The following is a 24,035-nucleotide window of genomic DNA, read 5'->3' as shown; positions in this document are numbered from 1 at the left end:
GAGGAATAGGGGACGACAGAGGATGAGATGGCTGGATGGCATCAGCGACTTGATGGACGTGAGTCTGAGTGAACTCCAGGAGTTGGTGATGGACAGGGAGGCCTGGCATGCTGCGATTCATGGGGTTGCGAAGAGTCAGACACGACTGAGCGACTGAACTGAACTGAACTGAACTGAGAAAGGTTCAACAGCAGAATGGATGAGGTAGAAAAATGAATCAGTAAGTAAGTAAGAAGAAAAATGATGGAATTCACCCAGACAGAGCAGAAAATGAAAACAAAAAAATTTAATGTAAATTGGTATAGCCACTATAGAAAATAGTATTAAAAAAAAAAAAAAGAAAATAGTATGGATTTCCTCAAAAATTAAGAATAGAACACTACATGACCCAGCTACCCTACTCCTGGGTATTTTTTCCAAAGAACATGGAAACACTGATTCAAAAAGATATATCCCTATGTTCACTGCCATAAAAAAGGAAATCTTGCCATCTGTGACAAGAATGGACCCTGAGGGCATTATGCTAAGTGAAATAAGTCAAAGACAAATACTGTATGATTTTACTCATATGTGAAATCTGAAACAAAATAAAATCCAACAAACAAAATAAAACAAAACAAACTCACAGACTGAGAGAACAGAATAGTGGTTACCAGTGGGAAAGGTGATTCAGGGGGTGGGCAAAATGGGTGAAGGCGGTCAACTGTTTGGGGGTGTGTGTGTGTGTGTGTGTGTGTGTGCACACTCAGTCATGTCTGACTCTTTGAGATCCCAAGGGCTGTAGCCTGCCAGGCTCCTCTGTCCATTGAATTCTTCAGGAAAGAATACTGGAGCAAGTTGCTATTTCACTCCAGGGGATCTTCCCAGTCCAGGGATGGAACCCACATCTCATGCATCTCCAGCATTGGCAAGCGGATTCTTTACCACTGCGTCACCTGGGTAGTCCTGAGTGTAAGGTAATAGACAGTAAACAGATTTATATTCTGTAGTGCACACAGATGTTAAACTATAATGCTTTCAGTTATCATGCTGTATAACTCAAAGTTACATAACATAAAATGAGAGGAAAAAAAAAGCCCTACCTTAAAAAGGTGGGAGGTGAGAGAACACAAATGTAACACAGAACAAGCAGAGGAAAGAAAACAATAAGTAGCAGAAATCAATGAAACCAAAAGCTGGTTCTTTGAGAAAAATTAAAATGACTGATAAACTTCTATCCAGACTGAGGCAAGAGGGAGAAGCACACAAATAAACAATATCAGGAATGAGACGTATTACAGACATGAAAAAGATAAGAATATAATACTATGAGCAAATGCACACTGATAAACTTTGTAACTTTAGTGAAGTGGAAAAATTCCTTGAAAGAAACAAAGTACCAAAGCTCATCCAAACAGAAACAGATAACATGATTAATCCCCTATCTGTTAAAGAAGTGAAATCTGTAGTTTAAAGCCTTCCCATAATGAAAACTACAAACCTAGATAGTTTTATTGGTAAATTGAGCCACAGTTTTAAAGAATACCAATTCTATACAAATAATTTCAGAAAACTGAAAAGGAGGAAATACTTTCTAATTCCTCCTATGAGGCAAGTATTATCTTGATATCAAAATCAGAAAAACACAATGAAAGAAAACTACAGACTAATATCCCTCATGAACACAGATGCAAAGTTTCTTAACACAATTTTAGCAAATATATAAAAGGGTAATTGATAAAGAGGAGAGAGAGAAAGGTTGGCTTAAAAACTCAACATTCAAAAAACTAAGATCGTGGCATCTGGTCCCATCACTTTATGGCAAATAGATGGGGAAAAGATGGGATTTCCCTGATGGTCCAGTGGTTCAATTCCTGGTCAGGAAACAAAGATCACACGTGCTGCAACTGCTGAGCCCATGCACTCCAGAGCCTGCGCATCACAACCAAAGATCCTGCATACCACAATGAAGATCCCACATGGTACAACTAAGACCCGACGCACCAGAAACTAAATATAAATAAATATTTTTAAAAAAGATCCAACACCCACTTCTGATAATCTAGAAATAGAAGGGAACTTCCTCAACCTAAGAAAGGGCATAGAGAAAAATCTGTTATCAGCATACTCAATGGTGAAAAACTAAATGCTTTCCCCCTAAGATCAGGATGATCTTAGGCCAAGAACGCCCTTGCTGCTACTGCTAAGTCACTTGAGTCGTGTCTGACTCTATGCGACCCCATAGATGGCAGCCCACCAGGCTCCCCCGGCCCTGGGATTCTCCAGGCAAGAACACTGGAGTGGGTTGCTACTTCCTTCTCCAGTGCATGAAAGTGAAAAGTGAAAGTGAAGTCACTCAGTTGTGTCTCTTAGCGACCCCACAGACTGCAGCCCACCAGGCTCCTCTGTCCATGGGATTTTCCAGGCAAGAGTACTGGAGTGGGGTGCCATTAACTACCACTTGGGAAGAAAAGGAAATCAAAGATATGCAGATAGAAAACAAAGAAGTAAGACTGTCTTCATTTACAAAAAACAGGATCATGTACAAACAATCTTTAATCTTTAAAACCTGAGACTTCCCTGATGGTCCAGTGGCTAACATTCTGTGTTCCCAAAGCAGGGGGGTCCCTGTTCAATCCCTAGTCAGGGAACTAGATCCCACATGTTGCAACTAAGAGGTCGCAAGCCATAACTGAAAAAAATCCCACATGCCATAACTAAAGATTCCGCATGCCACAACTAAAGATTTCATTTGCCACAAAGAAGATCAAAGATTCAATGTGTCCCAATTAAGACCTGGTGCAGTTATATAAATACTGCTTCATGCAAAAGTAACTGTAGTAATTTGTGCATTGTTGAACTTAGCCATTTGACATTGAAATACATTCTTTTTTTAAAAAAATACATTTTTAAATAAATGTGGTTATGGTATAAATCATTTTTACGTGCATTTCTCATTTTATGTATTTTTGCTAATGACTTATTACTTATTTTATATTTATTTTAGACTACATTAATGATGTTAGACCAAAAGTAAATTCTAAAGATTTTTTTTTATTCAAGTTCGAAATGGGTCATAAAGCAGCAGAGACAACTCGCGACACAAACAACGCCATCTGGCCTGGGAACTGCTAACGAACACACAGTGCAGTGGTGGTTTGAGAAATTTTTCAAAACAGACAAGAGTCTTGAAGATGAGGAGCACAGTGGCCGGCCACTGGAAGTTGACAGCGACCAACTGAGAGTAATCATTGAAGCTGATCCCCTTGCAACTATGTGAGAAGTTGCCACAGAACTCAACGTCGACTATTATGGTCATTTGGCATTTGAAGCAAATTGGAAAGGTGAAAAAGCTCGATAAGGGGGTGCCTTCTGAGTTGACCACAAATCAAAAATATTGTCGTTGTGAGGTGTCATCTTCTCTTCTTCTATGCAACAATGATGAACCATGTCTCGATCAGACAGTGGCATGCGATAAAAAGTGGATTGTACATGACAACAGGTGATGCCCAACTCAGTGGCTAGATCAAGAAGAAGCTCCAAAGCACTTCCCAAAGCCGAACTTGCACCAAAAAAGGGTCACGATCACTGTCTGGTGGTCTACTGCCAGTCGGATCCACTACAGCTTTCTGAACCCCAAGGAAACCATTAAACCTGAGAAACACACTCAGCAAATCAATGAGATGCACCAAAAACTGTGCTGTCTGCAGCCGGCACTGGTCAGTAGTATGGGCCCAGTTCTCTTCCACGACAGTGTCCAACTGCACACGGCACAACCCAACCCTTCAAAAGTTGAACGACTTGGGCTATGAAGTTTCGCCTTATCTGCCATATTCACCTGACCTCTCGTCAACTAACTACCACTTCTTCAAGCATCTTAGCAACTTTTTGCAGGAAAAACGTTTCTACAACCAGGAGGCAGAAAATTCTATCCAAGAGTTCATCAAATCCCAAAACGCGGATTTTTACACTACAGGAATAAACAAACTTATTTCTCATCGGCAAAAATGGGTTGATTGTAATGGCTCCTATTCTGATTAATAAAAATGTGTTTGAGCCTAGTTTTAATGATTTAAAATTAGTGGTGCAAAACTGTAATGTTTTACACCAACCTAAATAATTTATTTATTTTTTTAAAAAAGCAAGGAAACAAAGAAAAAAGCACATCCTAAAAAATTTTAGAGCTCTAAGGATTAAGAAAAAAAATCATAAAAATCTTTCAGGAAGAAAAAGAAACTCACAAAGGAACAAGAATCAAACTGGCAGATGTCTCATCAGTAACAAAAGATAAAAAGAGTTCTGGGGGGAAATTATTTGAATACTGTATTCAATTTAAATGGCCAGTTTAAGAACAGAGGACAAAATAAAAATATTTTCAGACATTCAAGAACGCAAGTTCAGCTCTTAGAAATCCTGTTTGAAAAAGAACGTACTACAATGGCACCCCACTCCAGTACTCTTGCCTGGAAGGTCCCATGGATGGAGGAGCCTGGTGGGCTATAGTCCTTGGGGTCGCTAAGAGTCAGACACAACTGAGCCACTTCACTTTCACTTCTCACTTTCATGCGTTGGAGAAGGAAATGGCAACCCACTCCAGTGTTCTTGCCTTGAGAATCCCAGGGACGTGGGAGCCTGGTGGGCTGCCGTCTATGGGGTCGCAGGGAGTCGGACACGACTGAAACAACTTAGCAAGCAACAACAAAAGAATGAATGTAAGAGGGAAAATGTGGGAATCAAAACCAGTGGTGAGTAAATAAACTGCTAAAACATACAGTCTAATTTAAATAATTGTTGAGAAACATAAATAAATGAATGACAATATGGAACTAAAATCCCAGGTAATTAAAACACGGCAGCTTGGTTGTGGGACTGAAAGACATGGTCAGGGAGGAAGCCTGTTAAGATTTTTACATTGCTTGAGTTATTAAAGCAAGTTACAGTGTTCAAGTATCAACCATAGAGAGAATGGAAAAAAACTCCCAACATTAAATTCCTTTAGGTACAATTATTTACATTATTGATAATTCTAGCTTAAGAAGTATTTATAATGTCTTCAAGGGGTAACATTTTGTCTTTCAAGATGATAGCGCCATCCTTCACTAACTAAATGGTATGAGATCAGACTCAAGTAACAATACAGGTTTGAATTACCACATGGTATCTAACAGCATGTGTCAAAGTTGAAGAAAGATCACTCCTAAAATGGAATTCAACTTAAAATTTCTGTTAAAGAATCTTTCAAGATTAATCAAGAATTACTCATCAACTATAAACACAAAGGACACATTTACTTAAGTACTTCTCATCTATATAATGGACTCAACCCACACTACATATTTAATATATCTATTTATTTAGAACAGCATTTCAATTTATTTGAAGTTCCAGCTGCTTATTTGTGGGGAGGGGGGAACAAAATGTCTAACAACTAACAGATCTTTACTCAGCAGAACCCAGTAATCGCTAATATTACAGCAAAACGTTTCTGCAAATGAAAATGACAGACTCGGTTAGAGAAAGCTTTACTTACAAGAGAACACAACTGGGCATCAATGCCAAGACTGTTTAATAAAGCTAATTTTAATTAAGTACATAAATAAGGCATTCTATAAAAATGTCATTAACAAAATGTTAAATATATATTTAACATATATACAGCAACTTCAATATATCACAAAAAAGAGCTATAAAGTAAGTTATACTGCCATAATCTGTTTATTCCAGAACAAGCTTTTAGTAGCTATAAAATTAACACGGCTAGTTCTTCAAATAGTGCTCACATACAAAGTCTGAATTTTTTAAAATCGGGAATCACATCATCCCCACATATGCTGTTGGCTTTTTCGCCATTTCTTTCCTCAATAATGAAACTATCAATTACCCACTCAGAAACCTAGGAATCATACTAAACAATTTTTAGTCATATGAAAAATCTTTTTGAGTTTCCCTTTCTTTTGGTGGCTCAGAGGGTAAAGCGTCTGCTTGCCATGGAGACCTGGGGTCAATCCCCAGGTCAGGAAGAGCCCCTGGAGAAGGAAATGGCAACCATTCCAATACTCTTGCCTGGACAATTACATGGACAGAGGAGCCTAGTAGGCTACAGGCTGTGGGATCTCAAGGAGTCGCACTCGATCAAAAGATCTTTTTAATTGATCTTTTACAATAATCTGATTAAATCCTTATCAATTCTATGTGCAAAATCTTACTCCTATCTGGCCTTTCTTCTCACTCCCCACAGCCACTGCCCCAACCCATATCAATAATATTCTCTAGCTGATTTTCCTACTTTTAAGCCTCCACACTGCCTTTCAACAACTTAAAAAATTTTAGTTTTACAAGTAAGAATTTTGAGTTACCCCTGGTGAAGATGATATAAAATGATTCTGAGAAAAAAGACTAAAAAATTTTTTTAAGTAGCAGAAGAGAGATGACTTTTCCCTGGGATGTCTTCAGAAAAAAAGAAAAAGTGGATTTTTGAACTATACTCTGAAGATTCCTATAAACATTAATAAGCTTAGAAGACAGAGGTTAATACAAGCTTCACCATGCACTTACAGCCCTGTACAATCATATATCCTAAGAAAAGAACTGAGAGATTACACAAAGATTTTCAATCTCAGGCTTCTAAAGTACTATTATAAAAGCCAAGATAGGGACTTCCCTGGAGGTCCAGGAACTCTATGCTCACTGCCAGGGGCCCAGGCTCAATCCTTGGTTGGAAAACTAAACCCCTTCAAGCAAAAAATGAAAAATAAGTAAATAAATAATAATAAAACCCAAGATGGAGAGAACCTGGGGGAAACGTGGAAAGAAGGGAGGGAGGAAGGAATGGAGGAAGAGAGGAAGAAAGAAAAAGGTAAAAGAAGGAAGAATGGAAACAAGTGGATAGGGGGCATTCAGCAATACAGTGGACCCTGGAACAACTGGGGTTTGAACTGCATGAGTCCACTTACACAACATATTTTTTTCACCACATTACTATACCATCTACAGATGGTTTTAATGATATGTGATTGGTTGAATTCGCCAACATGGAATTCCACATAGAGACGGCTGGTCAGCTGTGAAGTTACATGTGGACTTTCCACCACATTGAGGGTTCAGTTCAGTTCAGTTCAGTCGCTCAATCACGTCCGATTCTTTGCGACCCCATGAATCACAGCATGCCAGGCGTCCCTGTCCATCACCAACTCCTGGAGTTCACTCAAACTCACGTCCATTGAGTTGGTGATGCCATCCAGCCATCTCATCCTCTGTCGTCCCCGGTGGGCATCCCTAAATCCCTTGTATATCATTTGAGAGTCAATTATACCTATCCACATAGGCAATCGGAGAAGGCAATGGCACCCCACTCCAGTACTCTTGCCTGGAGAATCCCATGGACGGAGGAGCCTGGTGGGCTGCAGTTCATGCGGTGGCAGAGTCGGACACGACTGAGCAACTTCACTTTCACTTTTCACTTTCATGCACTGGAGAAGGAAATGGCAACCCACTCCAGTGTTCTTGCCTTGAGAATCCCAGGGATGGGGGAGCCTGGTAGGCTGCCGTCTATGGGGTCGCAAAGAGTCGGACGCGACTGAAGCGACTTAGCAACAGCAGCAGCAGCAGCATATAAGCAATACCCAAAACGAAAAGGAGAGTTACACTATGACAAATCTCTAGCAAGCAAAGAAAAACTCAAAGTACATCAAAAGAGTCATCATTACTTACTTGACATACATGACATTTATTCATTCAACCAACATTTGAGCACCTACTATATGCTAAGTGTTACGGAACAAACAAGTGAATAATGTTAGAACAAAGTGAACAGAGCAAAATTAATTCTTTATGGATACTAAGTCACTGACATCTTGCCTTTATTTCATGCACTTTTTTTTTTACTTTCAAGAAAAAAAAATACTTGTAAGGAGCTTATAACTCATGTCCCAGTGTGATTTTCTCACATGGCTGGAAGTTCCTCAACCACAAATCTTTTGGAAAGCTAATGACTAAAGTTTCCTAGATACACCATATTACTTCACACTTTCAAGCCTCTTCCCATGCTGTTTACTATCTGGAATGCTTTTCTATCTCCTATTCAATCATCCAAATTTTCATAATTATGGTGATGCTATGATATCTCCGGAAAAGTAGGGTATTTGCACTTTTATATTATCAAAGTACCTCCTCCCTTACGGCAGTTATATATGTAACTGTTTGCATTTCTAGATTCACGAAAACATGACCATGAAAACAAATACACGCTGTCTACAAGAGACAACCTGTAGAGTCAAAGACACAAGGAGGTTAAAAAAAATGAACAAGTATGTATTCTGTGAGAAGCAGTAACCAAAAGACAGCGAGAGAGGCAATATTAATACCAGACAAAATAGACTTTATGACAAAATTTGAAGCAAAGTACCAGGACAAATAGGTGAGGACAGACATTCTTTTATTACACATTAGTATCATTGAGGCTATGGGATTTCCTGCAGTTCAGTGGTTAAGACTCCAGGCGTTCACTGCCAACGGACTGGTTCAATCCCTAGTTGGGGGAACTAAGATACATGTACCGCCAATACAAGAAAGAAAAGAAAAAAGAATCATTGATGCTAGAACCCCAATCCTCAGAGACTAATTTTACTGGCATGTGGTAATGTCCAGGCATCAGTTTTCAAAATAATCCCCCCCACCAAAAAAAAATTCCACAGATGATTCTAATAAGCAGCCAGAAATAGTTAATTAACTCACCTAATTATAATATACCACTGAGCTAGAAGGGAAAAAATAAGATCACTTCTTTATTTAGGGTAAACGGAAGTTGTAACAGTAGGGAAATCCACCCTGAAGGCTTTTGATGATATGCTTACAGCTACAGGAGATGGACTCTTAACTTTAAAAGATCCAAGAAGAGGAGTAGAGTTGACCCCTGAACAATATGGGGTTTAGGGACACTGACCTTCCACACAGTTAAAAACCTGAGTGTAAATTATAATGATCCCTCCATATCCACAGAGTTTCCCAGGTGGCACAGTGGTATACAATCCACCTGCCAATGCAAGAGACACAACAGATGCAGATTTGAGCCCTGGGTCAGGAAGACCCCTGGGAGAAGCAAACAGCAACCCACTCCAGTGTTCTTGCCTGGAGAACCTCATTGACTGAGGAGCCTGCGGGCTATGGTCCACAGGGTCACACAGAGTCAGACACGACTGCGAACGTACATGCATGCTCCACATCCACGATGCCTCTGTATCTGCAGTTCTGCATCCACAGATTCAACTAGTCCTGCATCACGCGGTACAGTAGTATTTACTACTGAAAGAAGTCCCCATGTAAGTGGACCCACATCATTCAAGCTCATGTTGCTCAAAGGTCAGGACTATCTCTAAGGCTATTAAGCAACTGTCTTATTTATCATTGTCTCAAGCAATGATAAATAGATGTTCAGGACATAAATTCATGTTCAGGGCAATCAACTGTTATCTATGAATTTATATCTCTTTACTTTTAATTTATTTCAGTAACCCATTAAAACACAACTTTTATAATAATGTTCACACTAATAAATTGGAACTTTTCAAAATAAAAAAGTATAAATGAGTAGAAAACCATTGATATAATCTGACTCAGAAGCCTAAGTGTGAACACTCAGACCACAACCATGATACTGAAGATGACATTATAATCCTAAGATTCTACCTGAGTAGACAGTACAGTATTCAATAACTAGAGCTTTGAAGCCAGATTTACCCATTTTTAAATTCCCACGGCACCATAAACTATCTTTGTACCTAATTTTTCTCCAACTCCTTAATGCTGTGTGACTTCAGACAAGTTACTGCTTCAGGCAAGTTTTAAAGTAATTGCTCTTAAGACTCAGTTGGTTTATCTATAATGCAAAAGTAGCGATATAACAGCAATATAGAGTTGTTATAAGGATTAAATAATCTTGGCAGAAAGCCTGATTCAACAATAAGTTTGAATAGCTATAACATTATTACTAAAGACATTTTACCTATAAAATTATGGTAAAGATGCATACTCCAAAGCCCCTTTTGTTTTTTTTTTTTAATAATTTAACTTTGTTTCTATAAAAGACAGGAATGAAGAATATAATTAAGGTTGAAACGGAGGTCCAAAATATGCAAAAATAGGAAAGAAAAAGGATGAGACATAGATATCATGGTGAATCAAATCAGATAAATATAAGAAAAGAAGATAGGCTACAAAATGAAAAGGCCATCAAGGCAGAAAGCAAGACAAGGACAAACCTGCTGATCACAGTCAAAATTTACAGAACAAAAATTCTCTAAAATGAGGCATATTATAGAATGTCTGGATTCACATGCCAGCCCGAGATAGTACTACTGGAGATGATTCCTTTATGATTCTAATAAAGTAAAGCTTGATAAGACTTTCATGGGAGTATAAATTAAGCTCCACTATATTTCTGATTAGACAAAGTTCTTCAGTGTGTTACAATCTTGCTATATCCCCAAACTCCAAACAGAAAAAAGCAGGTTACAATTTGGAATAATTCATTCTAATATTTTTCCCTAAAAGACTTCTAACATTTAAACAGTGAGGAAATGGTACATATTTATTTGCAGAACCAACTGTGAGGATGCTTGGGACAAAAGGATCAGGAAAAATATCAAAGTAAATTTCCTGATATATCCAGAATTTCAAATGCCAAAGTTTTATAACCGATACTCTGTTAATTTCCCTGTAAAATACTGATTCTCAAGACACATAAAATCACCCACTAGTAAGTAGGCTATTTTCCAGTATGTTCTCCCCAACCCTCTGCGCCCTAAGTAATCTAAGTAAACTTTTAAGTTCTACCTTCAGTCAATACATACTTTCCCATCTAAGAACACGGCATCATTGTTCACCCAAGTTTATCCTCACCAAGATCTGGGACTCTACCTCCAAATCAGATCTTAAATCAGTACATTTGAACTTTGAAGCCAGTGTTAACAGCAATATTGTAACAATTCAAAGCCTTACTGTCAATCAGTATGTCACTCTGCCTCTGTCCCAGCCTGGCCTTAGGATAATTAGACCAAGGAAGCCATGGCTATCCTTGAGTGAAAGAATTTAATTCAATGTAATGTCTTCATCAACCTGTTAACAGAAAAGCTTTTAATATTTATTTGGCTGTGCCCGGTCTTAATTCAGCACACAGGATTTTTAGTTGCAGCATGCAAACTCTTAGTTGTGACGTGTGGGAATCTAGTTTCCTGACCAGGACCCACTCCATTGAGAGAGCGGAGTCTTGGACTATCAGGGAATTCCCCAGAAAAGCTTTTAGATTCACCTAAACTAAGACAGAAGAGCAGTAAAACAGGTGTGTGTAAAATTAGATAAATATTGAGGAAACTACTGCTTCAATTTTTCACTCACAAGACACTCTACACACTTAATTAGTATTATTCTGGTTTTAAAAGTGTTCTCAAACACAAAGAAAACCATCTGAGAGTTACCTTCATTCACATTTTTTTTTTCCAGTAAAGGGCCAGACAGTAAATACTTTAGGTTTTGTAGACTACACTTTTTTGTCACTATCAGTCACCTCTGACACTTTAGTGTGAAAGTTACTATTAACAGTATGTAAACAAATTAGCATGCCTATTAACCAATAACACTTTATTTACAAAAACAGCCAATTGGCTTGGAAAAGGTCAGTTTTCATTCCAATCCCAAACAAAGGCAATGCTAAAGAATGCTCAAACTACAGCGCAATTGCACTCATCTCACACGCTAGCAAAGTAATGCTCAAAATTCTCCAAGCCAGGCTTCAACAGTATGTGAACTTCCAGATGTTCAAGCTGGATTTAGAAAAGGCAAAGGAACTAGAGATCAACTGCCAGCACCTGCTGGATCATGGAAAAAGGAAGAGAGTTCCAGAAAAACATCTATTTCTGCTTTATTGACTATGCCAAAGCCTTTGACTGTGTGGGTCACAATAAACTGTGGAAAATTCTGAAAGAGATGGGAATACCAGACCACCTGACCTGCCTCTTGAGAAATCTGTATGCAGGTCAGGAAGCAACAGTTAGAACTGGACATGGAACAACAGACTGGTTCCAAATAGGGAAAGGAGTACGTCAAGCCTGTATATCGTCACCCTGCTTATTTAACTTATATGCAGAGTACATCATGAGAAACGCTGAAATGGATGAAGCACAAGCTGGAATCAAGATGGCTGGGAGAAATATCAATCACCTCAGATATGCAGATGACACCACCCTTAAGGCAGAAAGTGAAGAACTAAAGAGTTTGTTGAAAGTGAAAGAGGAGAGTGAAAAAGCTGGCTTAAAACTCAACATTCAGAAAACTAAGATCATGGCATCCAGTCCCATCACTTCATGGCAAATAGATGGGCAAACAATGGAAACAGTGACAGACTTGATTTTGGGGGGTTCCAAAATCACTGCAGACGCTGATTGCAGCAATGAAATTAAAAGACGCTTACTCCTTGGAAGAAAAGTTACGACCAACCTAAACAGCATATTAAAAAGCAGAGACATTATTTTGCCAACAAAGGTCCATATAGTCAAGGCTGTGGTTTTTCCAGTAGTCATGTAAGGATGTGAGAGTTGGACTATAAAGAAAGTTGAGCACTGAAGAACTGATTGCTTCTGAATTGTGGTGTTGGAGAAGACTTGTGAGAGTCCCTTGGACATCAAGGACATCCAACCAGTCCATCCTAAAGGAAATTAGTCCTGAATATTCACTGGAAGGACTGATGCTGAAGCTGAAACTCCAACACTTGGCCACCTGATGCGAAGAACTGACTCACTGGAAAAGACCCTGATGCTGGGAAAGATTGAAGGTGGGAGGAGGAGGGGACAACAGAGGATGAGACGGTTGGATGGCATCACTGACTCAATGTACATGAGTTTGAGTAAGCTCCGGGGGTTGGTGATGGACACGGAGGCCTGGCGTGCTGCAGTCTATGGGGGTGCAAAGCGTTGGACATGACTGAGCAACTGAACTGAACTGGCCCACTCCTGCATTAGACTATCACAGACTAGGCTTTAATTTCCAGCTCTATGCATTCATTTTAAACACTACATCTAATTAAGTGGGACACAAAATCTGGTTAACTCAAGCGCTATCATTAACCAACATGGCATTCACTTTCCAACTATCAACAGAAAGAGTATCATTCTCATACAGTGAAGTTAAAGTTACTCAGTAGTGTCCAACTCTTTGTGACCCCATGGACAATACAGTCCATGGAATTCTCCAGGCCAGAATACTGGAGTGGGTAGCCTTTCCCTTCTCCAGGGGATCTTCCCAATCCAGGGATCAAACCCAGGTCTCCTGCACTGTAGGCAGATTCTTTACCAACTGAGCTATAAGGGAAGCCCCCTCTCATATGGTGGGTAAATGCTTACTTGAAAGTTTACTTTAAACAAGATTTAGTTCTAAAATTAAGTTTTAGAACACAACATGGTCTTATAATAAACTTGGAAAAAACTATTCATCTCATAAACATTATCCCTGCCCTCAAGAAACTGAAGAGGCTAGACTATGTGCAGAAAGTGTTGTGAATACAGGGCACATGTGGAGTAAAAAGATGGAAATGGTTAACTTGAGAGAGAGAGGAACCAGAATAAATTTCACATGTGTATTTGGTCCTTAAAGATCAGGTTAATGATGGACAGGCGTACAGTGAGCAGGAAAGGAAAGGGAGAAGAATATTCAACTCAGATAGGAGGATGAAGAAAAGGCATTAAAGATGTGAAACAACCTTTCATACCTTCAGACTTGGGAGACTTGGGTGAATGATGGTAATATTCATGGTGAGAGATAACTCAAAATTAAAAGTAAATAAAGCAGCAACTTGATTTTTTCTTTGATAACCCCTCTTATAAAACTAGTTTTCTTAATTCTTTTTTTTTTCTTTTGAAATATAATTGACATATTGTTGTTTAGTTGCTAAGTTGTGTCTGGCTCTTTTGTGACCCCATGGACTACATATAGCATGCCAGACCCCTCTGTCCATGGGATTTCCCAGGCAAGAATACTAAAGTGGGTAGCCATTTCCTTCTTCAGGGGATCTTCCTGACCCAGGGATCGAACCTACAGCTCCTGCATTGCAGGTGGATTCTTTACCTCTGAAACCATTCAGGGAAGCCCATGATCGACATACAACATGTTAGTTTCAGGTGTACAACATGATTCAATATTTATATATATTGTGAAATGAGCAAAAGCTAACATATATCACTACATTGTTACAAATTTTTTTTTCCTGCAGTGAGAACTTTTGAGATGTACTCTCTTAGCAAGTTGCAAACATATAAAACAGTATTATTAACTATAGTTACCATCCTATACATTATAGCTCCATGATTTATTTTATAACTGGAATTTTATACCTTTTGACTACTTTCATCCATTTCACTTCTGGCATAAGACTATTTTTAAATAATTTTTTTTTGTGATTACTGAAGACATATATAATTAGTATTGAAAGTGAAATGTGGAAAAATGTAAGACACAAAGAAAAATAAAAACCTATTAATCACACCATCCAGAAAATTATTAAGATAAAATTGTACAAATATAGAAGAAAAAAAAAGCATAAAGATAGGATAAATACAAAACTAAGCAAATTAAGCAAGCTTAACAATGTTCACTAAAAATATGAATCATTTCAGCATATACAGTATACTTGCCCATATAATAACTTAAAAAAAAAAAATCACTGCTTCATTGTCTATCTTTGCTGCTAAACTGTGAGCTCCATAAGGACAAGGATCTTATCTATTTTGCTCCTTAATGTATCACGTGTGTACAGTGCATCTGGCACACAGTACATAATCAATTGACAATTGTTGAAAGAATCTATAATCCTTTTTTTTAAATGAGGCTCCAGATTATTCTCTCAAGCAATAGATATTTCAAAAATTCTAAAATTAAAAGTAGAAAACACATTGATACCCTTTGTAATGGGATCTGCCACAAAAGTAAAAACAGAAAACAAAATAAAATGAAAAATACTCAGACACAGCATATTAAGACTATTAAAAAAAAAATTAAGACTATAACCACCAAGGATAGAGCCAAAGAAATTTTAAATCCAGGAACACACATAAATGCCTTTCTTGAATACATGATTCATGTTAACATGTACTTTGGGTCTGAATTGTTCCAACTTTTCCACACTGTATGAGGCTGTACCTCTCACCATAAAGTTATCAGAGATAATTTCAGTCTATTAACTTATAGACTAGAATTCATAGACTACTAACTTCAGTTGATAAAATCCCACGGAAAAAAAGTAAGTATTTGAATGGTGATGGTAACTCAATCTCAGTTTTGCTACTTACTTCTTACTAGATTAGAAAATCCTGAAAAGAAGGGTACAGGACTTCCCTGATGGTCCAGTGGTTGGGAGTCCATCCGCCAACGCAGAGGACATGGGTTCAATCCCTGGTCCAGGAGGACTTCTCATGCTGTGGAGCAGCTGGGCTCGTGCACCCTAACTGCTGAGCTGGCACTGTAGAGCCCATGAGCTACAACAGCTGAGCCCGCACACTGGATGTCTGAAGCCTGATACACCCAGAGCCTGCGCTCCACAAGAAGAGAAGCCACCACAATGGGAAGCCCACGCACCAGGAGACCCTGCACACTACAACTAGAGAAAGCCCGCACACAGCAACAAAAACAGTCAGCCAAAAATAAAATACATAAATTTTTTAAAAAGGAAAGGTTTAATTTTTTTCTTTAAATCACCATAGGGAATTCCCTAGTCCAACGGTTAGGACTCTGTGCTCTCATCAGCAAGTACTTGGGTTCAAACCCTGGTCTGAAAACTAAAATCCCACAAGCTGAGTGGCCAAAAAAAAAAAGAGGGTATTTTTAAAAATAAATAATCACCATAATGATTACTGTAATTAAAATATAACAAATATTCACTGTACATATAAGCAAAAGAAGTAGCTAATAAATGCTTGTCTTCCTTACTGAGAATTTAACAACACAGATAAATTTCAAGGCAAACTTCTTAGTAATTAAAACAACAAGAAAGTCAGTTTTCATTAACAGGCCCAATTTAGCCAGAAAATTCCTTCTGTCCCTAGTACCTCCAGTTGTGGGACAAGGCCAACAACCTCCCTCCAATCCTCTGTAACTTTTGATTATCTCAACTCTATGATATACCAAAAATGATGAAGAAGAAATACTTTTCTCTCTTTCCTTCTAATAAATGTGTAAAGAATATCTCTTCTTTCAAAGGCAGAAGAACTGAAACTGGACATTTCAACCAGATAAGGCTCTAGTTCCAGCAATGCTACCACAAACAATCTACCACTGTGGATCCACGCAACTCCTGGCACATGCACCTGGTAAGATCTTTTGCTCAAAGTAACAACTGGTAACTCCAGTTACAGTAAAGTCATCTTTCTAATTTATGAATGAACCTAAAAACTACTGTCACACAATTCAGTTATCACTAACAGAAGAGAACATATTAAGTTACAGTCACAACGCTAGTTAAAACAAAAAAGTATATTCTTTTATAAATACTTGACATTTTGAACACAAGAGTTCAAAGTTCAAATCATTAAAAAACTCAAAACACAAATCAAACCTAAAATTGCTCTAAAAATTAAAATTTAAAAACTCCAACAAGCCAAAAAGGTAATGATTCAACTTATTTAGTACTATACAATAACTCAGTCAGCCATATCCATACACAGATTAGGGGACTGTTATTAAATAAATGTAACTTCTCAATCAGTACCCATACTAAGACTAGCTTTAAAGGATGGAAAAGTGTATTTTCCTCTTGAAGAAAGTCCTCTGGAGAAGAGGGAATATACTGGGGAGCTTTGGATGTTGGTAATTCCACAAAGTCAATGTCAACTTTTATTTATATTCATATGTCCTGACCAACCACCACTCATCAAGAGGATGCCGGTGACGTCCATACAGAGCACAGAATTGGGAGGGCTACATTAGACGGAGAACTGGGAGGGCTACAGTGTCAGCTGGCACACCCTCTTCCTATTCTAATTAATATCACTATGAACTCTAAATAAGATTCTAGCAAAAACTATATAAGCTTGGGCACTGAACAGCTGAATCAAGCTCTTGAACCTTAGTTTCTATACTTGCCAAATGGGAATAACAGTACCAACCTCAGAGTGTAGCTGTAAGGAATAAGGAAATGTTTGCACACAGTAAACGCTCAGTAAGTGGTAGCTATTATTATATCCTTAAGACTAAAAAAGTAGTTTATAAAACCAAATTTGGGACTTCCCTGGTGGTCCAGTGGCTGAAACTCTGCACTCCCAATGTAAGGGGCCTGGGTTCGATCCCTGGTCAGGGAATTAGATCCCAAATGCCACTAAAAATCCCTCCTGCCACAATGAAGAGTTAAGATTCTGCATGCCACAACTAAGACCCAGTGTGCCAAATAAATAAATATTTTCTTAAATAAAATAAAAAGTAATAATTGACACTGTAGGGGATAAAGGAAGGATTCTAAGCTGAAGCCATAATGTCAAAATAAGACTTAAAAACTTAAGGGAAAGATCATAAAGTGCCTAAACAAGAACAATATAGAGAAATGGTCTTCTCCAAAGATGATATGGTGTCAACATACCTACTACAATAAATGACTAGGTGAAAAGTATTTCACTGGCAACTCAGAAGAGTACACTTTACAAACTTTTTAAGGTATAATCACACCAGGAAAAACCAAGTTTTATACAATAGGATTCTTTCAACAGCACTGAGAACTGCCTTTTAAGAATAGTAAAATGTATACAGAGCATAACTCCTTTGTTAATAACAAAGACTATATCCCCCAAGAGCACAAACGCTCAACATTACACTGTGCTTAAAGTCCTTTCTCACGACATGCTAAAAATTAATATTTTCAGTCGAAATGCACTTTTGTATCTGTTACCTCATAAATACCTTTAATAAAATTTGTAACACAACAGTATTTTGGGGATTCCCTGGGGTTCAGTGGTTAGAACTTGGCACTTTCACTACAGTGCGCAGGTTCAATCCCTGGTAAGGGAAATAGAATACATACAGAGTGTAGTAGGGCAAAAAAAAATTTAAAAAATAATAATATATACACACATATATATAAGTACTTGGTTTATGATAGGACTTTTGAAACATTTCATTTGATCCTCAGATATTACCTCTATTTCCTCAAGAAACCAGGTCCACAGAAATTATATAATTTGCCCCACAAACTACATATTAATATTACACTATTCAAGCTGATTCAGCTGTCCTGAGATAATCAGCAAAACATTTAGTTCAACTATATCCAATGTCTTTTAACTCTTTCTAGTACACCACAACTCGAAGACTCAGTCCAAACATTCTTAGTTGGAACAGTATTATCAATTATTACAAGTAGGTTAACCATCACCAAAGGCCTGAAAGTCTCCTCCCTGCACAGCATTTCACCTGCAGACTTCATTTGCCAAGTATCTTGAACTGTGTAACACTGATTATTATTCTTAGATCAACTGATGACAAAATCTATTATCATAGTTGAAACTTTACCAACAATAATGCATGGCTGAACCCACTGGTATATTCTTTTGGCATGCATTATTTCTCATTTTTTACTTAGCTAGTCACCCACTGTTCAATACTAGCTAGAAAGTAACATGAAGTATTAGACTGACCCTGATATTTTTTTTCTTGTTTCTAACAAAAGCCAAATGCAGAGGCCAAAACACTTATAAGGAATGGATAGTCAAGCAATCTTATACACCACCAAAAATAGAGTGCCATGACATAAAGTTTATGCCTGCATTTCAACTTGGTTGAAATATCATATATTCCAAAAACAAGTTACCAGCAATCCCCTTCCTCAAATTCCCACATTTTTCTTATAGATACATTACCATCATTTCCCAAGATATCCTAAAAGTAACTTACAAGGCATATATCCTTCAAAATGACTATTTCCATAAAAAATATAAATACCATCAAATTGTAACTACTATATTGGGGAGTTTAACTTTTCAAGAAATTCTGCAGGAAGTCTTTATATAATGTAACCTTTTATTTGCCGGAGCTTTTTAATGGTAGAGGAGATTTGGGCAGGTAAGGAGAGATATATGCCTGTACCATAATTGCTGTATTCATGTGAGTCTTTGGTAGCCATAACATAATTTACTCTCTAGGTAATATTTTGGACAACTTCACACTTGGGCTCCTCCTAGCAATGTAAATATATTCTATTAACAGAAACTTCATTCCCATGGAGAATTGAAAACACCCTGATTTCTTGAAAAGGAAATAGCTATCTGTTTCGCACAATACCCAGTCCACACTGTGGCCACCTAATACGGACAAAAAGGGGGAAAAGGACCTATTTGGACAGCGTTTCTTCTTCAGCCAAGGGCTGTTCCCGGATAAAGACAATGCTCAGAGTACAACAACAAAAAACCTTTCTCTGAAAAAGAGAGGACAGATAGGGAATAAACAGGGAGTGAGTGTACGCGCTCAGTGAGGGCTGGAGGCAGCAGGCGCGGCGCGGAGATGCTCCAGCGAAAAGAACCACCAGCAGCAAGCAGCAGCAGGAAGTTTCAATGGGGCCGGGCAGAGCATGCGCCCTGCACCCGCGCGGTGGCCTTATGTGGAAGGAGCACCACTTGCGAACACCAATAATAGACCGGCGGCACCAGAGAGAGAAACATGAGCAACAAGCACCTTCTTCAACTGTTTCCCCCTCCGTCTGAGCCCCTCCTCCATCCTACATACTAAACACCCCACCCTACCCTTCAAATGGGAGGGGGACCTCTTCCCCTAAGCCTTACTGCCAGGATGAAGGGGGAAGGGACTGGAAAAGTGGAGAGATGCTTTTCTATTATTTGGGGGGGGAGGCAGGGAGGAGGAGAAAAACTATGGGGGAGGAGAAATTAACCCTCTGCCCACCAAAGCGGGGAAGCAAAACCGACTTCACCACCACCACCCCCCAAAGTGAGAATGGAAGAGGACCCCCTTCCTATGAAGGAGCAGCAAACCTCCCGACTCCCGAAGAACGAGTTTTGGGGGTTAAACCGACCCTGGAGGGGAAGGGAAAGGAGACCGGAGCCGACTCTCTCTCGGGGGAGTTCCCACTAGAGGGAGGGAGAGATGAAGTGTCCTCTGGCCCCCGCCCACCCAGGTGGAGGGAAAGAAAGGGGCGCCGGGAGAAGACGAGCCCAGCCTCCCCCGAGATAGTAGGGAGGATGGTGGGAGGAGGGGAGGGAGCGAGGGAGGGGTAGAGGAGAAAAGCGCAAAGCTGGCCGGAACCTGCGCTCCCCTTCCTCCGCTACCGAGAGGGAGAAGGGGTGAGGGACCCGGCCCCCACCGCGGGGTAGCAGCCCCCGGTGCGGCCGATCAGCACAATGACCCCCCTCATCCCCCGCGCCCAGACCTAGACGACGACGCCCCCACCTCTGCTGGGCGCCGGGCGGAGTTGGCCCTACGGGGCCTCCGCCCCGCCTCCCCACTGCCCGAGACCCCCGGGGGCTGGGCGGAGGAGACCGGCCGCGCGGAACTGCGCCTCAGCGGGAGGACAGAGCCGCGGAGGCCCGGGGTGTCTGTGGGGAGCAGAGAGAAGGAGCAAGCCAGGGCCGCTTCCCGCCGGGCGTTCGGGCCCCCTCGCTTACCTTCTCCGTTGCCGACGTCCGGCGGCGGAGCTTGCAGCACCCGCTCGAGCTCCGGGAACGGCAACTCAGGCAGGTCGAGCAGCGGCCCGTAGCGCTCCAAGAAAGAGCAGACTACGGCGAAGTTGGGACACGAACCCGGGCAGCCCGGAGGAGCCATCGCCGCCGCCGCTGCCGCCGCCGCCGCCATTTTGAACTGGAGGATGGAGGAGGAGGAGGCGATGGGGGGGTAAGGGGAGTTGGGGTGCCGAGGAACAGCAGGGCAACCTTACAGACGACAGGAGGCGCTAGCAAGTGGGCGCCCCTGCGGATCCGGGCGTCTCAGGCACGGCGCCGCGATCCCACAATACAACGGCGGCTCAGAGCAGTCGAGAACCCAGTCAGACGGAGGAAAGAGAGGCGCTCCGTGCCTTTCACTTTCCGCCCTCTTCCCGCTCCTCCCACTTCGGGCTTGCCACTGCCTCGTGTGACAGGGGGAATGAAAACAAGGGCTGCGGGGCAGGGAGGCGGGGCTGGAAGCTCGGGAGGCGGGATTTGGGGGGCAATGACCAATAGACTTGAAGGGGCGGGGCTTCACTTGTAGACTGGCCGAAACATTCTTTTCCGGGCGGGGCGAGTCGGGGTGGGGAGAGCGTCTAGCGGAGACCGCCTGAGCAAAGGTGAGAGGTAAAGCACGGAGCGGTTTGAGATCGCCGCTCCTCGGAGGGTGTCGGGTAAGTTTCGGGGGGCCACTCCTGGAAATGAAACTGGCCACCAGATGGTCGGGAAAGCTGAGGAGAGTGAATAAGAAGGAGAAAAAGAGCAGAATAGAAAAAAAAATAAAATAAAAGCAATTCTGAGGAAAAATTGGAGAGGGGAGAAGTAGAGAGGTGTCCTGAGTTGGGGATTGGGATGGAACCTTTGTAATGAAGGAGTCTCTGTGAAGTTTGCTGAGGTACAAGTACTGCACCTGCTTGAAAGCAGTGTCGGAGAACTGGGGGACGAGGGCCTGACGGAACGAGAATCTGCCGGGATCTGCAGTCTTAGTTGTTGGGGCCGTGTTAGGAAATGCGGGGTTTGAAGGAACCAGGCTCTTCTCAGGGAGCAAAGTTTGAGAGGATTGGGCCCTCCTGAGTTTGCCAGGGTGGGAGGGCGAGGGGCCCTGTTAAGGACTGAGATCTTAGGGACCAATCTCTGTAGCGGAACCAAGATCGAGGGTGGACTAGGACTGCCCTGAGTGCACACCCGGTAGGAAATTTGTTGCAAGGGCAAAAAGTTTGTTAGAAGACAGAGTTCTGCTTCGTTGGGAGAAGTAGTGAGCACTCTCCCGCAAAGAATCTCAGAAAATCCATCAGTAATGCAAAGCAGAATGTGCAGCTTGGGATATAATGTGCTTTATGTTTAAGAGTCTGGACTTGGAGTTCAGAAAGACCTGAGTCCTAACAGAACCGCTTCACGACATTGGGGAAGACTTTTTCATTTCTTTGAAAATCTGACATGGCGGGGGGCGGTGATGATAGTACCTACATCATAAGATTTTACTATATAATTCACAATAAATTGATTAGCACAATGCCCTGGCACATTGTGAGTAGAAGTCGCTCAGTCGTGTCCTACTCTTTGCGACCCCATGAACTATACAGTCCAGGGAATTCTCAAGGCCAGAATATTGGAGTGGGTAGCCATGTCCTTCTCCAGGGGATCTTCCAACCCAGGGATCCAACCGGGGTCTCCTGCATTGCAGACGGGTTCTTTAGCAACTGAGCTACCAGGGAAGCCCCTGGCACACTGTAAATACTTTAAAAATATTAGTTGCTACTATTGAAGAAAATCCCTAAAATTTAGATTGAATTCAGTTGTTTGTAATTGATAGTTTACTACTTTGAGCCAAGAATTTCAGTGTGCATTTAAAATTTATATAGTATCTACTTAATAAAATAATTTCAAAATATAATATAAATCACAAGACAATTTATAATTAAAAGAAAATAAATATATGGAATAACTCAATGGACATGAGTTTGAGCACATTCCGGGAGATAGTGAAGGACAGGGAGGCCTGGCCTGCTGTAGTCCATGGGGTCACAAAGAGTCAGACATGACTGAGCAACTGAACAACAACAAAAATATATAGGCAAATAATTATATTGGGAACAGAGAAAATGATTACTACATTAAAAATTAAATTTTGTTCTGCATTTCTAGGTAAAAAAAGGGAAAAACCATAATGTTCTATGACAGACTATTAACTAAGGAAAGAATTCTCATTTATCAAGAGAAAAAAATTCTATATTGTAAGAGGAATTTATTAACTAGAATACTGATTCTTAATCCCAAATAATATATAAACCCTTTTTAAAGGAAAAAAATGTTCTTTTAAAATTTACAAATACTCTTGAGAATTCCAGTTTAAGAAGTACTGATTAAATAAAGTCTACACAACAATGTGATTGTACTTCATGCCATTGAACTATGTGCTTTAAAATGGCTAAAATGGTAAGTTTTATGTTATATATATTTTGCCACAATAAAAAAGTTTTTAAAAAAAGTCTCACTTTAAGAATATTTCTATGATGATGAATTATACTAGCAAAAGAGAAGTTTTAATTTAATGTGTGGTAAAATATTATAAGCAACACCAAAATGAAACAACTAAACTAAAACATATATTGTACAACACAGGGAATACAGCCAGTATTTTATAGTGAATTTAAATGTAGTATAACTGTTAAAAACTGTGAATCACTGTGTTGTGCACCTGAAACATACAAAACTCTACATCAACTATACCTCAATTAAAAAAAAAAAATAAACTGAAATATATTGGTAGAACTCTCAAACTCCCAAGAGATACTGTAGACCTGGGCTCCTGAACTCATCAGTTTTGCAAAGATACAAAAATCTTCATAAGATCATAACTTAATTGACTTTAAATGAAAGGCAGGTACACAATATTAAATAAAATTGTATCTTTATGAATGAATTTTGATGGGATAAAAACCTTCAAACCAAAAGAAAGACTTAATTATATCATTTAATAATACTACCCCTGCCTCTTTCTGTTTCTTCACTTTCAGCTTTTCCAGCACCTCACCTGCTCTCTCTAGGGATTGTAAAAATAACTTTCAAAAAAACAGCTTTATCTAATTTTTTATTTTCTCAGTGCTCATACTGTTACTCAAGTGAGGGGCAGCTGATAAATAAGGTTAGAGTTTCTGCCTTTTCTAATCAAGATTGGCATTAGAACAAAGTCCTTGGGCATCAAAAGTTATGTCCACCCAAAAGATAAGAGATGTTTCATTACAAAGCAAGGTTTAGGTCAGATGTTCACTAAGTCTATTCTTAGAAAAAAATTAATAATAAGCACCCATAATACCACATCTCTTCTTTCCTTGGGCCAAAAGAATTTGTGGGTTACGGGGGGCGGGGGGAGACAAACCT

At 39.9% G+C, this 24,035-nt stretch overlaps 2 protein-coding genes across 4 annotated transcripts in view; one reads left to right on the top strand and one right to left on the bottom strand.

Annotated features, from left to right (window-relative positions):
* RSF1 (remodeling and spacing factor 1) overlaps positions 1-21,101 on the bottom strand; it is a 160,648-nt gene extending 139,547 nt beyond the window's left edge. Inside the window, exon 1 of the mRNA XM_040255625.1 lies at positions 20,619-21,101. Within this exon, the coding sequence (XP_040111559.1) occupies positions 20,619-20,805 (187 nt within the window). The 5' untranslated portion in view covers positions 20,806-21,101. The remainder of the gene's footprint in view (positions 1-20,618) is intronic.
* AAMDC (adipogenesis associated Mth938 domain containing) overlaps positions 20,892-24,035 on the top strand; it is a 29,980-nt gene continuing 26,836 nt past the window's right edge. Inside the window, exon 1 of one of the 3 annotated variants that reach the window (XM_040255627.1) lies at positions 20,892-21,328. The gene's annotated coding sequence lies outside the window, so the exon portion shown is untranslated. The remainder of the gene's footprint in view (positions 21,329-24,035) is intronic. The other 2 variants (XM_040255630.1, XM_040255629.1) reach the window with 2 other exon arrangements.

The sequence above is a fragment of the Oryx dammah genome, unplaced genomic scaffold (genome assembly GCF_014754425.2).
Source record: "Oryx dammah isolate SB20612 unplaced genomic scaffold, SCBI_Odam_1.1 HiC_scaffold_15, whole genome shotgun sequence".
Classification (NCBI taxonomy): Eukaryota; Metazoa; Chordata; class Mammalia; order Artiodactyla; family Bovidae; genus Oryx; species Oryx dammah.
Note: the sequence above shows the minus strand (reverse complement) of the source record. Positions and strands in the feature narration are given on the sequence as shown.